Source organism: Alnus glutinosa, chromosome 11, assembly GCF_958979055.1.
Source record: "Alnus glutinosa chromosome 11, dhAlnGlut1.1, whole genome shotgun sequence".
Lineage (NCBI taxonomy): Eukaryota > Viridiplantae > Streptophyta > Magnoliopsida > Fagales > Betulaceae > Alnus > Alnus glutinosa.
The window spans coordinates 8,472,512-8,487,666 of record NC_084896.1 but is presented as its reverse complement, the minus strand read 5'-3'; the positions used below and the strand labels follow the sequence as shown (position 1 = coordinate 8,487,666).

The 15,155-nt window shown below is 37.5% G+C and overlaps 1 protein-coding gene across 1 annotated transcript; it reads right to left on the bottom strand.

Annotated features, from left to right (window-relative positions):
* Window positions 1–268: 268 nt before the first annotated feature.
* On the bottom strand, window positions 269–13,818 carry LOC133881626 (probable magnesium transporter NIPA4). The gene is made up of 9 exons (XM_062320592.1): window positions 13,321–13,818; window positions 12,076–12,132; window positions 7,172–7,262; window positions 6,936–7,096; window positions 6,690–6,817; window positions 6,457–6,594; window positions 4,482–4,574; window positions 874–979; window positions 269–665 (listed from the first exon to the last, which is right to left on the bottom strand). Exons 1-9 carry the CDS (start codon window positions 13,487–13,489, stop codon window positions 559–561), a joined length of 1,050 nt encoding a protein of 349 aa, XP_062176576.1. The 5' UTR covers window positions 13,490–13,818; the 3' UTR covers window positions 269–558.
* Between the last annotated feature and the right edge of the window lie 1,337 nt (window positions 13,819–15,155).

Sequence of the window (15,155 nt, the reverse complement as noted above, 5' to 3'; positions counted from 1 at the left end):
AAATTGACAACCTTTTTTTTATTATCAAAGCATCCATAAGTTTATGTGAAAGGGACCGTGATACATGTACTACAAGTGCAAAACTAGTGCACAACTCCAAAACACATTAGGGGACCCACACTGTCTTGGAGTTGTACACTAATTGTATTTTTAGCATTTCCCTTGAGTGATAGATTGCTTGAATTTACTTTTATTGCTTTACTGCATGAGAGAGAGAGAGAGAGAGAGAGAGAGAGAGAGCTCAAATTTGGGAGGAAAAGCATGCATAGAACGTTGGAAAAATTAAAAACTAGGATACACTATATAACAAATGAGCACAAAGTTATGAAGGCCAATGCATTTCGTATGGAGTGGGGAGAATTGCGTATACAATGCAAGAGCTGAAAGCATGGTTGAGAAAGGAAAAGAAGAAAAATCAAAAATCTCACATTTCTCTCTTCTCTCTCTCTCTCTCTCTCTCTTTCTCTATCCAAGAATAACATGATCGTTTCATCAGCAAGATCCCTCCCCAGAAAAAGTACGCAAGTTTTTAAGAGTGGCAAAGCAAAGATACATACATCATGATCTCAAGGATTCCTGCCGCCTAAGAGGGATGCCTTCAGCTCCATTAACACCGTCCTCTTCTGAGTGCTTAGAAAGTCGCATCGACAGAGATGTTGACAAACCTGTGCACGATTTCACAAAATCACCCATTAATTCAAAGTCATGAACCACACCGAGTTCCTACGGGACCCTTGTAACCTATCATCATTTGATATGAAGGGTTGGTTCACAAAGTGCTATACATATATATATATATATATATATATATATATATATATATATATATATATATATATATAGAGAGAGAGAGAGAGAGAGAGAAGAGCATACCATCGGACATATCCTTCGTTTTGTGAAGAAGAAAAGTCCCCGCAAGGATTGTCACAAACCCACACATTTCTGTGACTACCTGGGTTGGACTCTGCCTATCCCAGTCCTGAAAGTAAATTAAAATTACTCAATCTCATCATTTTGTTATCATCACATGATAATTGCAAATGAGTCCCTAGATTCAATAATGTAAGCCCCAGGGGGAAAAAAAAAATCAGAAATTACTCTTTGTACATCAGCTAAAATCTAACATTACATAATTAAAAGCAAGATTACTGTTGTTCTCAGGAAGAATAGCAATTGAAACAAGGAAAAAATAAATGAGTAGTTTGTGCATGAGAGAGAGAGAGAGCGAGAGAGAGAGGGACATGGAGCAAAATTACATCTGATAAAGTACAATAAAGAGTCTGGAAAGACTCAGCTAGCTTTGGAGTATGACAAATCATGTTTACCACTTCGCATATGAAAGATTAAGGCCAAATGCAGCCTCACAACCATTTATGTGAATTTTCATTTTAGATTGATGTACATCAATCATATCATACATGGACTTCTTCACTTGCATTTCTTTCATTTTATGTTATTTTCAAAGTTCCTTTTTCCTTAAACAACCAGTCGAAGACAACAACAGCCAGGTTTTAGGCTATCTTCATACCATCAATCTTCTTTCTCCTACACCTACACTCTGATACAGACAGAATATTGGAAGGGCTACGTGGCGGTACCGTAGCCCTCGCGCCGGCAGTGAATAAGGAGTCGTATCTCTATATTTTCTTTCCCTAATTGTCATAGCTAACAAGGAATAGAATTCCTCTAGTATTGTTCTTTCCTAGTAGATTTCTTGCATGATGTAAACGACGGCTAGACCTAATGGTTATCTCTTATGATCTAACCGTCTTCTATTTAAGTATAACCCTAATGAATACAGAGGCATGCTGAATATTATCAAAACCTAAAATATCTTTTTGTGTCATGGAGGTCATGGCTCCCTCGAAGTAGCCCATGTCCTTTTACCTTTGTTCTTGTGCTATTTGATTGCATCAAGTGGTATCAAAGCTTACTCCCTGTGTACTAAGAGGCGCCTTACACTTTTTTAATGAAATTCCTGTTTCTTATCAAAAAAAAGAGCTAGGGTTTCTCTCTTTAACAAGAAATTGTTAAACCTAGAGGCCCGATTTCCCTCGAACAAAACCAAAAAAAAATTGAGAGAAAAGTGAAACAGTCATCATAGGCCGTTCCCGGAACAAAAGCAAGACCTACCAGGATTTTTCACTCGAGTTGAGGCCGGCGACACGCTCCCTCACGCAAAGAATTCAGCAACAACTCATGGAAGGACGGATGGGAAGCTTGGAGTAGTCAATGCACTCCCGAGACATCAGCAACTCATGGCTCGGATTACTGAAGTTTTCAAGAAGCTGTCCACCCAAGGTAGGAACCAATGTGAAGAAGGAGAGAATTCGCGGGGGAGAGCACGCATGGGAGACAGAGAGGATTTCCAGGCGGAAGAAAGGTCTCACACCTTCGGCCACCGCCATGTTAAGTTGGACTTTCCCGGTTCAATGGGGAAGAAGATCCGACCAATTGGGTCTGCAGGGCAGAACAATTTTTCATATTTCAAGGAACCGGCAAAGAAGACAAGGCTGCATTGGCTTCCTTCCACTTAGAAGGAGAAGCCCAACTTTGGTTTCAAATACTGTTATGGGAAGGGCAAGAAATAGGCTGGCCAGAATTCAAGGAGGGCGTATTTGCTCGTTTTGGGCCTACCCAATTCTATGATCCCTTTGGAGAATTAACCAAACTGCAGCAAGAAGGAAGTATAAGGGATTATCAGGCCAAGTTTGAATCCCCACTCTCAAAGATAGGGACTTTATCTCAGAGTCAGCAAGTAGTTGTTTTGTAAGCGGCCTAAAGGAGGTAATCAAAGCGGACTGCTAGACGACCCCTTATTCTCACTTCAGCCATCGGCCTAGCAAGGGTCTATGAAGCCCACAACATGGCTCTGAAAAAACACGTGCCTTCAGAGACCCGGAGACCACCCGGGTCAGCCACTTCTTCCCATCAAAAGGTTAACACCTAAAGAACTTAAGGAGAGGAAAGAGAAGGGTATATGTATCAAATGCAATGAGAAGTATGGTCCAGGGTATCGTTGCAAAAAGCTTTTCATGATTGAAGCTTACTTGAGGGAAGATGAAGACGAGGACGTGATGACACAAGATGAGGAGGATGACACCCCGAAGATTTCTTTTCATGCCATTATCGGAAGGACACACCCGAAACCATGAAGATTTATGAGAGGATTGGGCGATCAATTTTTCTAGTACTCATTGATTCGGGCAGCACTCATAATTTTATGAGTTTAGCCCTTGCCCGCTTGTTGAAGTTGCAACCTGCAGAGGAGGGAGGGATGGACATGATCATCGCCTCAGGAGAAAAGATACGCAGTCTAGGTCAATGCGTTCAAATTCCAGTAGAGTTGCAAGGCAGAATTTTCACAGTAGATTTTTATATTCTGCAATTGGAAGGTTATGGGGTTGTGTTAGGCACTCAATGACTACAGATTTTGGGACCCATTAATGCATTTATGTGGAATATGGAGCAAGTAGTATTATATGGAATCAAGAATAGGTCCGGCAGGTCAAGGGAGTTCCTGTCTCTCTATCCAAAAGAAGCCGAAAACAGCAAGGGGGTACTGAAACATAATGGGAAGGAGAAGGAAAAAGAGATGGAGCAAATGTTGGAAGAGTATGGCGTGATTTTTGCAAAACCCAAGAAGCGGCCCCCACCACGCAGCCACGATCATTGCATCATCCTGCAGAAGGGAGCTGGACCGGTTAGTGTCAAGGCATACCGGTATCCATTTTTCAGAAAACGGAGATTGAAGAACAAGTGAAGGAGATGCTGGAAAGGAGCATAATCCGCACTCCAACAGTCCCTATTCATCACCGGTACTCCTAGTCAAGAAAGGGGATGGAACATGGCAGATGTGTGTAGACTATTGGGAATTAAACAAGATCACGGTGAAGGACAAATTTCCGATACCCGTAACTATCAAACAAAAATCAGGAATTTAGCACTGATTTTAAAGTTGAATGGACTCATTCATAGGAAATAACAATGGTCTATGACATGCCTATTAGAAAATTGGTATGAACCAAAGCCCAATTGCATATCTTGAATAAAAGGCCATATGGAATACTTCCTCATTTGCAGACCTTTTCTTCTCTGGATTGTCGTTTTCATTAATCCTAAAAGTTATTAGAGGGCGAGTATGAGAGTGAACACAACATTCTAAACAGCCTATGTTCTCTCCCTTCACATATTCACTTAAACTTAATTTTTACAACTCAGCTCATGTATCTGATGACCAATGTTATGATTTTTCATAATATAAAAAAATAATAATAAAATAAAATAAAAACTGAAAGAAATATTTAAGGGACTAGTTTCAAATTTTAGGTTTTGAACAACGACCAATACCAATGGATGCCCACATAATACAGGGGCTTTCACATTAGACATTTTTAATAGGATGAACTGATCAGATCATTTAGATAAAGTGAAAAATAAAAGCAAGTGTTCAGATAACACTGATCAGAAGAAGAATATACCTTAAACATGATGACACTAGCCAAAATAGTAAGTGATGTGAACATAACATAGTATATGGGAGATACAACGGCCGTATTAAAAGTATCAAGAGCCTGCATCAAACAAAGAAGAAAAAAAATCAGATGAATGATTATAAAACAGTAACTATCAAACAACAGGGGACCAAAAGAGTAAATAAAATAACTTTTCAATGTCCATATGAAGAGAAATATATGGTAGCATTCAAGAATTTTAGTTACGAGTCTTTCTGGCTTCCGACCCACTCAACTGACTAATGATTTCTAACATTATTTTAGCCTAGACCCGCAAGAGATAAATTGGAAAATAATGACCTCAACAGAAGCTTCTGCACCCCATAAAATACTATAGGTTGTGTTTGTTAATGTATTTGCGTAAGTTTTTTTGTGTTTTTTATTTGAAAAAGTGTTTTAATATGACGCAAAGGTGAGAAGTGTTTTTAGAAGTGTATTCTGGCGAAGTCCACATTTGAGAAAATGTTTACACCTGCTTATTTTCAGAAAACCCAAACATATGTAGAGTCTTACTTATAAAAAAAAATTAAAAAGAAAAAAAGAGTAGCCATGTGGTCCCCTCAGTGAAGGGGGGTGGCTCTGATCTGACTGGCCCATCATACGCATATAGTTGTACACTAATAGACTCCACCAAACCAAATTCCAAAACCTGCAAGTTGCAATTTCATAAATGAGGACAAATATACCCTGAATACCAAACCTGCATACAATGTGCAGCCAAAGAGAAACCCCCTTGAGTTAATACAAACAAATGAGGAATCGTATCACACTAAAGATTCAACCAAAAATGCAAAGGTCGGCACATGTGCATGAGAAAGATATTATCACCCTCCATGACATCGTTATCAAAGAGATCCATGCGCCCAAAATCATCACAATCTATTCAATTCCAAATGTCCACGTTCTGCCAAATCACTTATAGTACCAGTTTAATCAAACTCAATAATCTATTTTGCTCTCCCCAAGTTTCCAAACTATATTATGCAAAGTAACCCTATCCATCACTAACAACTTACAAGTATCTAATTCTCCATACTTTACCTTGGCCTCGTCCAAACAATCCTCTTAAATCAAACTTCACCCGCACCCTTATTTTGCATCATGGCATCCTAAAATGACTGAAATCCCCTTTTGGATCTCTTACAATAATAAAAAATTCCTTTACCCAACCTGAACCTTTATTCTTTTTAACCCACATTTAGCAAGAAACTCCTAACAGTGAGTTGAGTGAGTATCATCCCTCCAGAATCAGTCAAGTTCTTGGAAAACCTCATGAAGCCCCCTGAAAGATAACATTAAGAAAGACATAGAGACACATTTCACCAACACCACCTCCATCCAATATTAAAATCCATTTTCCAAAGAATTCCCCAATCAAGGCCAATGGTCACCATCACCATCAGGCCAGTTGATGAATAAGATTACTTGGTTGACAGTCCAAATGTAGAAAATTGTGAGTTGCCGCAGGCATGTCCCTTGTGAGCATTGGAGATGACTGCTTATCTTTGACAAGGACCCAAAATTGCATGTTATGGGAATATAATTTGTGTTCTGATGTACTTATCAAAATAATAATAATAATAATAATAATTTGTGTTCCAATGTTTTATTACATCAAGTCTTTATGACTCAAGAAACATAGCCCCTCACGAGCTTCAAAATGAGATGGATTTTAACTTACCCATTTCACTTCATTTCCTTATTCCCGCAGCAACCAGATATTATAGGATACATGTTTGCCAGCTTTGAAAAAGGCATTAGTTTAATGGGAATATAGTAATATACTCCACTCATAAGCCCTAATGAAACGATAAGTTTAAATAAGCAATTTCCAAGTAAAATTTGGTACTAAAGAAGATGAAAATTGGGAAAACAAAAACTACTGAAATAAATGAATAAGAAAGAAGACAAAAGGCAAGGGCAGAAAAGAGATAATTATTACCTTATTTAAATAATTCATTTGGGTAAGAACACAAGTAACTACAACTAAAGTGAATGCCCAAGTTTGGGGATAAATCAGTTGATTCATTCCCGACAATGTCAACTTCAAAGCAATTCCAAGTGCTTTGACACTCATGACCTGTCAAAGAGCACCTTATGTTTAAAATACTTAGAAGATATGACTTGGGAAAAGCAAACTACATAAAGAGTTCACAGTTAAATATTGATACATACCGACAAAGAACCTACAATGGAACAAACTCCAATGTAAACCATTATATGGGTCTGCCCGTATTGTGGGATAAAGTAGTATATAAGTATAAATGCAGCTCCTATGACAAAAGCTGCATACATGAGGAAAGCTGGAAAAAAAAAAATCAGATTCAAATTTTACCAAAGGAAAGAGTCAAAGAATATATGAACATGAAAAGCCTAGAATGATTTAATCAATTAAAAATAATAAAAAAAAAATTTGATTACCTGGCTCCATAGCAAGATCCCAAACTTCTGTCACAGATTCAATCTCACGTTCTTGGGGAGCATGTAGAACAATTGTCGTAGAACCCACAACGCATAGAACACAACCAAGAATTCCAAAAATATGAAGCTTCTCCCGTAAAATAACATGTGCAAGTGCAGCACTGCAAGACAGCATGATAGTCAGCACTCAGCACTGAAGAATTAGACTATTTATAGAGAAAAAAAATTTATCATGCCTGATAATAATGCTGAGAGCTCCAAGAGGAGTGACCAGTATAGCTGGCGCAAATGCATAAGCCGCAAAATTAGCAATTTCGCCAACGATCACTGTTGTGGCAATTTCCCATGAGAAATTCTTAACTAAAATCATAAACTTCTTTCTTATAAGTAAACAATTTCATTAAAAACAAAGGGAACACCCAAGTACACATAAAGTATAAAAGAGAAACATCAAGCTATAAAAAAAGAAAAAAGGTCAAAAAAGTCATGAAAACTAGAAATATGAAAACAATCATATGATTGGAAAAGGAAATAGAAAAATAAGGCCTTTAGCTCAGCCACCATCCTCTCACTATCTTCAAAGCTCCAGTAATTTCTTTCTCTCCAAATACACCACATCATCTAGAGCGGAATTATCTTCCAAATAACTTTACTTTGAGAACTACCAAACTGCCCTTTTCAACAAGTGAGGAGATCACACACTCAACGAGGTATGACCCACACTAAACCGAAAATCAAGGTCCATTAGGCATTGGCTATCTCACAATGGAGTAGGAAGTGGCCAAAGGTCTTCCTACTCTTCCTACACATGCAGCACCAACCTACTACAATAATATTCCACTTTCTTATGTGTCCAAAGTGAAGATCTTACCCAAAGCGGCCGACCAAGTGAAGAAAGCCACTCTCATAGGGGCCTTACTCCGCCAAACACACCTCCACGGGAAGTACTAACATGGGGGATTAAGACATTATAGAACATTTTAACATCAAACAACCCTCTCTTAGAGAGGTTCCAACGAAGCTTGTCCATGCCATCCTGTTCCAATTTGATGGAATACAACTGATCAAAAAATGAGGAAAAGAATTCCAACTCCCAATCATGTGCCGCTCTAACAAAATTAATGTTCCACTGAACAGAGCCATTAGAGAACTAAAAGTGATTTGCCACAGAAGCATCCTTAAGGCAAGCATGTTATACAACTTCGAAAACCCTACCTTAAAGAGTTGTTCCCCACACCACACATCATGCCAAAAACTAATCATGGAGCCATCTCCCACCTCAAATCTAGCATATCTAGAAAACTCCTCCAAACCCCTCCTAATGAATTTCCAGAGACCAAACCCATATGACCCAATGACTCCATTAGAGCACAACCCACCCCATCGACTACCATATTTAACATCCAATACCATTCTCCAAGAGCCTCTTTCTCATAAGCGTAACACCATAACAACTTCCCCAGAAGGGCGTAACGCCATAACGACTTCCCCAGAAGGGCTTAACGCCATAACGACTTCCCCAGAAGGGCTTAACGCCATAACGACTTCCCTAGAAGGGCTCAATTGAACATGAACAAATTTTGAACCCCCAAACCCTCTTCATTGATCAGGGAATACACCTTGGACCAGCTTACCAAGTGGAATTTGACATCTTCATCCACAACTCCTCACAAGAAATCCTGATGTAAATCCCCAATTCAATTGGCAACACTAGCCGGCAGGGAAAACAAAGACATCAAATAGGTAGGCAAATTAGACAAAGTGCGCTTGAACAATGTAATCCTCCCCCTTTTAGACAACTACAACCGCTTCCAGCCAGCCAAACGATGCCCAGCCTTCTCAATAATGACATCCCAAATAGATTTGGCTTTAAAAAAGGCATCCAAGGGAAGACCTAGGTAATTTATAGGCAAAGAAGAGACCTTGCACCCCAAGATCCTAGCCAAACCTTCTACATCATTGACATTACCCACAAGAACCAATTCTAACTTAGCCAAATTTGATCTTCAAGCTCGAAACAGCTTCAAAACATAAGAACAAACAACGCAAATGACAGAGATGATCTGGGTCCGCCACATAGAAAATTAAAGTGTCATCTGGAAACAGAAAATGAGAGATATCAATCCCACCAACATTTTGAGTCCCCACAAAAAGACAAACAACAAATCCTCACTCACTACAGTAGAGATCATCTTGCCCCAAAGCCTTCATCACAATGACAAACAGTAACGGAGACAGAGGGTCCCTTATCTCAAGCCACGGGATCCTTCACCAACTTAAATGAAAAATAATTTTCTAAGATATCTTTTATGATTAGTTTCTAGAAATGAATACACAGATGTCTAATGAAGAAAACTATCATCATAATCCAATTAAAAAATATTAATAAACCCTTTTGTGATTCACAATGTCTTCCCATTGAAATTTGAAACAGTTTGGTTACTACATCTAAAGTTATCACAAGCAATTCTAGAATATAAACAAGACCTAAAAAGAAGCATTACAATAGAAGTTTGTATAAACCTTTTAGTTGTTGTCAGGGGGAGACAAAGCAAATTTTCGAAAGGAATGCGTTTCTGTGGCACACCAATTTGAGCCCAAGGCATCCGACTCTCTACTGGGAACTTATTGATTATCACACGATTTCCAAACCTCAAATTACCTAAGAAAAGACGATTTTGTAGCTTTTACAACATATTTGGTTGCAACAGAATCAAAATTAAAGGTTTTCTTGTCTCATTTTTTCATTAATTTAGGGTTCGAAACCAATCACACTTCATCATAGCTTTTTTTTAATATATAAGTAACCAAAATATTATTAAAAAAGCGCAAAGGCGTAATCCAAGCACACAAAAAGTATACAAGAGATACACCCAGTCCAAACGAGAAAGAAAATCAAGAAACATAGGCAAATTAATATTGTCCAATGCAGTTGTCCAGTGGTAAAGAGTATTGAAGAATGAAGACTTTAGTTCCACCACCATCCTCCCGCGGTTTTCAAAACTTCTATCATATCTTTCCCTCCAAAAACACCACATTAGGGAAGACGGAACCATCTTCCACACTGCTGCACTTTGAAGGCTGCCACACTTCCCTCTCCAACAAGCAAAAAAGTCTACCACTCGTCTTGGTATAACCCAAGCTAACCCAATACAGCTGAAGAAAGCATTCCATAAGGCCATAGCAATCTCACAATGGAGTAAAAGATGATCCACAGACATCCCACTCCTTTCAAACACACAACACCAATCAACCACTAAGACATGTCGCTTCCTTAGGTTATCTATGGTGAGGATCTTCTCTAGGGCGGTGGACCAAGCGAAAAATGTCACTCTCATAGGGACCTTATTCCGCTAAATACTTTTTCAAGGGAAATAAGTACTATCATGGGAAACAAGGACATTGTAGATCGAACAACCCTCTCTTGGAAGGGGCCCAGCAAAACTTATCTCCACCTCCTCGTCTCAATCTAAAAGGGTACAACAAATTGAAAAAAAAAAAAAAAAAAAAAACATCCACCTCCCAATCACATGCTGCTCTGATAAAGCTTAAATTCTACTAATGAGAGTCATTAGACAACTCCAAGTGATCCACCACAGAAGCATCCTTAACGCAAGCAATACTATACAAATTCGGGAAAGCTTCCTCAAGAATCTAATCCCCACACCACATGTCATAGCAAAATCTAATCTTGGAGACATCACCCACTTCAAATCAAGTACAAATAGAAAACACCCCCCAAGCCTCCAAATATTTTTCCATAACCCCACCCCATACGACTCATGAACCTCATTTGAACACCACCTACCCACGAGCTTCCATATTTAAAATCCACGATGACTCTCCACAAGGCCTTTCTCTCATGCTAAAGGGAGATTACCAAGGTTGAAAGACCTAGGCAATCAAGTTAATCCAGTTATGATTGGTAACTAATACTATAACAATGATAACTACATGCTCTACCTCTACAATTTGCTCATCTTTTATTTTTCTTTTGATAAATGACCTTTACATGCTTCAATCAGCCCGACCAATCATCAATATGCAAAACTACACATTATAAACAAAGGAAGTGAATAATGTCGAAACCCCTCAAATGTATGCATGAAAAACCAGGTAATGCAGCTTGAACCTCATCAAAACACATTTGGATTTATCTAATCAGGTGCAACCAAGAAACTTGAACTTAGTTGAGTATGCAGCTTGAATCAGACTTATACACAAATGAGCTTACACATAAATCATGCAATCCAACCCCATTGCCCTTGTTGGACAAAGTTAGAACACATAAAAATGTGTTTCAGACAGGATGAAAAGAAACTCTCACAAATACTGCCAGAAAAGGCCACGTAAACCAGCCATGGATTTCAGAATCGGTTTAGCAATGTACATTTAGCATATTTCGGTGTCATGAGATACGGACAGACACTTTGGAAACTCCTCTTTTTTTTAAAAAAAAATAAATAAATAATAGGATTAAATGATTAACAATATATTTTTGATAAGTAACAATACATAAAGAGAACCAAAGGCAACTATCCATTTCTTAGTGATAACACATCTCTCTTTTCACATCTATTTACAGAAAGGAAAAAAGAAACGAGGGAGACATTATATATGCTCCTAATGTCATTGATTATACAATGGAACCTTTAAGCTCACTTTCATTATTTTGTAAGGATTTGCAGTAGAAGCTACTCAGACATACTAAACACAAGGAAGTCACTTCTTTTCTCCATATTCTTCAATATTCCTTGGAGGATTTTATCTTCAACCCTGTTCTTAAAATTTGGTTTTCACCCTCATGTCTGTCACCACTGCTCCAGCAGCTAAAAGGGGTCAACGAACTTAGACATAGCATGTGTTTTTCTTACTTATCAAAAAAAAAAAAAAACTTAGACATAGCATGTTGTGGATGCTTGTATCATTTTGAGTCGGTACTTATAAACTAAAGTCTTTAGGTACACAATACATTGTTTGCAAGGATATATAGAGTCGAGCCAGCGGATTGAACGCACAATACCTTGCTTTTATTATGGGTAACAATCTATTTTCTGTTAGTTCCCATCATAATGAAAGGGGAAGTTGAATAGTAAATCTAGTCATTGATCAATAACCAAAGGGAATCACATAAACTCACTTGTTATCATGCCCACCCACCATAGTGGCTCATATAAGTAAGAATAGCCTCCAACACCTGTGGAAAACATCAAACCTTAATTTCAAGAAAATCTGCTACATACAACATTACCCTCAAAAATATATCCAAAGTACACAAGAGCATGCACAAACTATATAAGGCAACATGCATCCCACTAGCACCAGAGTATATTAAAGACAGACGCGAGTACATGGCAACTGCTATGAAAAGGGTAATATAAAAAGTAGTCTAAAAGATACACCATCAATTCATGTAGAGCAAAATACAAGCATTCAGGCCATGCACGCATGAAAAAGAAAATTGGAATCAACTTTCCCAAACTTGTCACTCAACAAGAGTAGCAAGAGTCCCCAACCCTCAATACTGTTCTATTACATGTATCAATGCACATCCACACAGTGATCATATAATAAAAACACAATACTAAATTAGGTTACTGGTTCGTCCAACATGGGTACGAGGACCTGCTTAAATTTTAAAAATTCAATTTGCAATTCCATTTACCGAACACACAACTGGGTATCGGCAAAAAATGAAAAAAAAAAAAAAAAAAAAAAAAAAAAAAAAAAAAAGGGAAGAAGAAGAAGAAGAAGAAGAGAGAGAGAGAGAAAAGGGATGCCTCGCAAATTATAAAATTCTATTTTAAGCACATCAATAGGTCAAGGAGTTCCCTATCCCTTTCCAATTATAGTCCACGGAGTCGACTGTACTATCGATTATAAATTCTTATGTTAAAAAACTCTACTAAATAGATTTTCACTTTGGTAATAGTCCAACTCATTTATGATATTTAGTAGATCCAAGTCCACATATTCCCAAAGGTAGCAATCAAAACTATGAAAAATCACAATTTTTCAAACACAGGCTTCTTATATGTCACATCAACCCATCTCAGAGTCCATCAAACAGGATTTTCTCGATTGTCAGTAATTTTTTTTCCATTCAACCACTTACTGTCATTGCCACTAAAAACTTAATAAAAATGAATCAAACACCCGGTAATAATGAAATATTGAACAATCCGGAGATTATTTTCAAAATGAGCAACAACGACCACAGTATTTTCCAATCCAATTACATTGATAGCTTCACCCATTTTCCCATTTTTCACACAATTCAAACTAAAATCTGAAGAGTAACAAGCAACAAAAGAAAATTACTGAGCGCACCCTCGAAATAACGGATATCTAAAAAGCGGGCCAAAAGTTACGGAGATTTCGATACCTGCCCTGACTCCAGACGCGCCAGCCTTCTTCAAGCCCTTCTTCTTGACAATGAAGCTGGCGCCGATGAAAATACTGGACGAGAGAGCAAGCACGAGGCCCTTGACGTTGTCAGAGGACATGCCCTCGCGCCAGCTCGTCGGCATAGTCTGAGTGGTCGTCGTCGCCATGGCTGCTCAGAAGAACCAAAACCCTAGCCTCCACCGCCACCGGTGACTCTATCATACCCCCACCGGGAGGAGCATGAAATGAAATTTCGCTTCTTGACTCGGTGATCTGAGCACTCTGATACCGAGTTCGAACAACGAGTTGGATCTTAAGATTAATTAATTATAGATTAGAGAAGGCCTTTTGTCGGCGCTTGGTGGATTTGGTGGGTACAGCTGTGAACGAGGTTTCTGGGATCGGAGAGAGAGAGAGAGAGAAAGTGTGTTGGGGGGTCTTTGGCTTTTAGTTTGGGTAATTGGGTTCACCAAAATAAGGACTCCACTCCGACTTCAGGTTGATGACTGCTCCACCCTATCTTCTTTCTTTCTTTTTATAGGCAATTTCCCTCTTTATTTTTTGTTATATTTGGAAAAAAAAAAATTAAAAAATTCATGTTATTACATATTTTTTAAAAATGTTAGATTTACAACACCAACGCAACAAGTACACAACACTCCCTCACATGAGGGTGAGATCCAATGTGCGGGACTCACCCTCATGTGAGGGGGTGTTGTGCACTTGTTGTGATGGTGTAGTGCAAGAATCAAATCCCCACATTTTTATCACATAATTATTTAATTTATTTTACTATGCTGACATAATAGTTTCAACATATTCTCGCATTTTTATTTTTTTAACAATGATTGATTAAAGAGTTGGTTGTAGCTATCACGTGAACAATGTGTGATAAAAATATGATTTCTAACATTACTAAAAAAAAAAAACCTAATAATGTCTACAGAGAAATGCTAGACTTCCCAAAATTTTCTTCCAAAATTTTGTTCCCAAATGATGTGTCACAATCTCATGAAATTATGAGACATTTCTCAAAATGATAGATCAGATAAAATTGTAACACATCATTTGGGAACCAAATTTTGAAAAAAAAAAAAAAAAAAAAATTGGATTGCATAGAATTTCCCATGTCGATAAGCTCTAGAGGAATACTAAAAACTATATTTTTGTTCTACAATTCTTCCACCCAATTAACTCTTAAATCAATCATTGTTAACAAAAAAAATAATTAAAAAAATCAACAGTGATCCACGTTAGCATTATTGAATACTTGTAGAATAAAAATGTAATATATAACATTTCTATAAGTTCTAATATCATATTCTACCAGTTTAAGTTATTATTATTATTTACATGGTTATTAATTTGCACATAAATTTTTACTGGTCAAGCTAAAAGATTAATAACAAAGTTGACCTGAAAAATTAATGATGTTTCATTGTGCTTTGGATTAAATCCAAAAACATGCATAACATTAGCAGATGAGATGGGATTTAAGGCTTATTATTTGGCCATTCTAAGAAGTAGATGAAGTATTAATACCTCTTAATCCACCAGAGCTTCGTCATAAGCTAAAGTTATGAATGATATTTTATACATGAAATTGGAAAGTGTTAAATATTAGATTACAATCAGAACACAGAGATAAAGTGATAGAAATCAAAATGTATATAAGAGTAATTATTATTTGCCATATTTATATTGAAAGAAATATATAGTTGTCTCGAGATGGTGAGGAGGTCAATGTCATGAGACAAATAACATAATTTAAAGCGTTATCAACGATGAAAATTAAGAAGATATTAAAGAAATAAGGGAAAATATGATAGGATC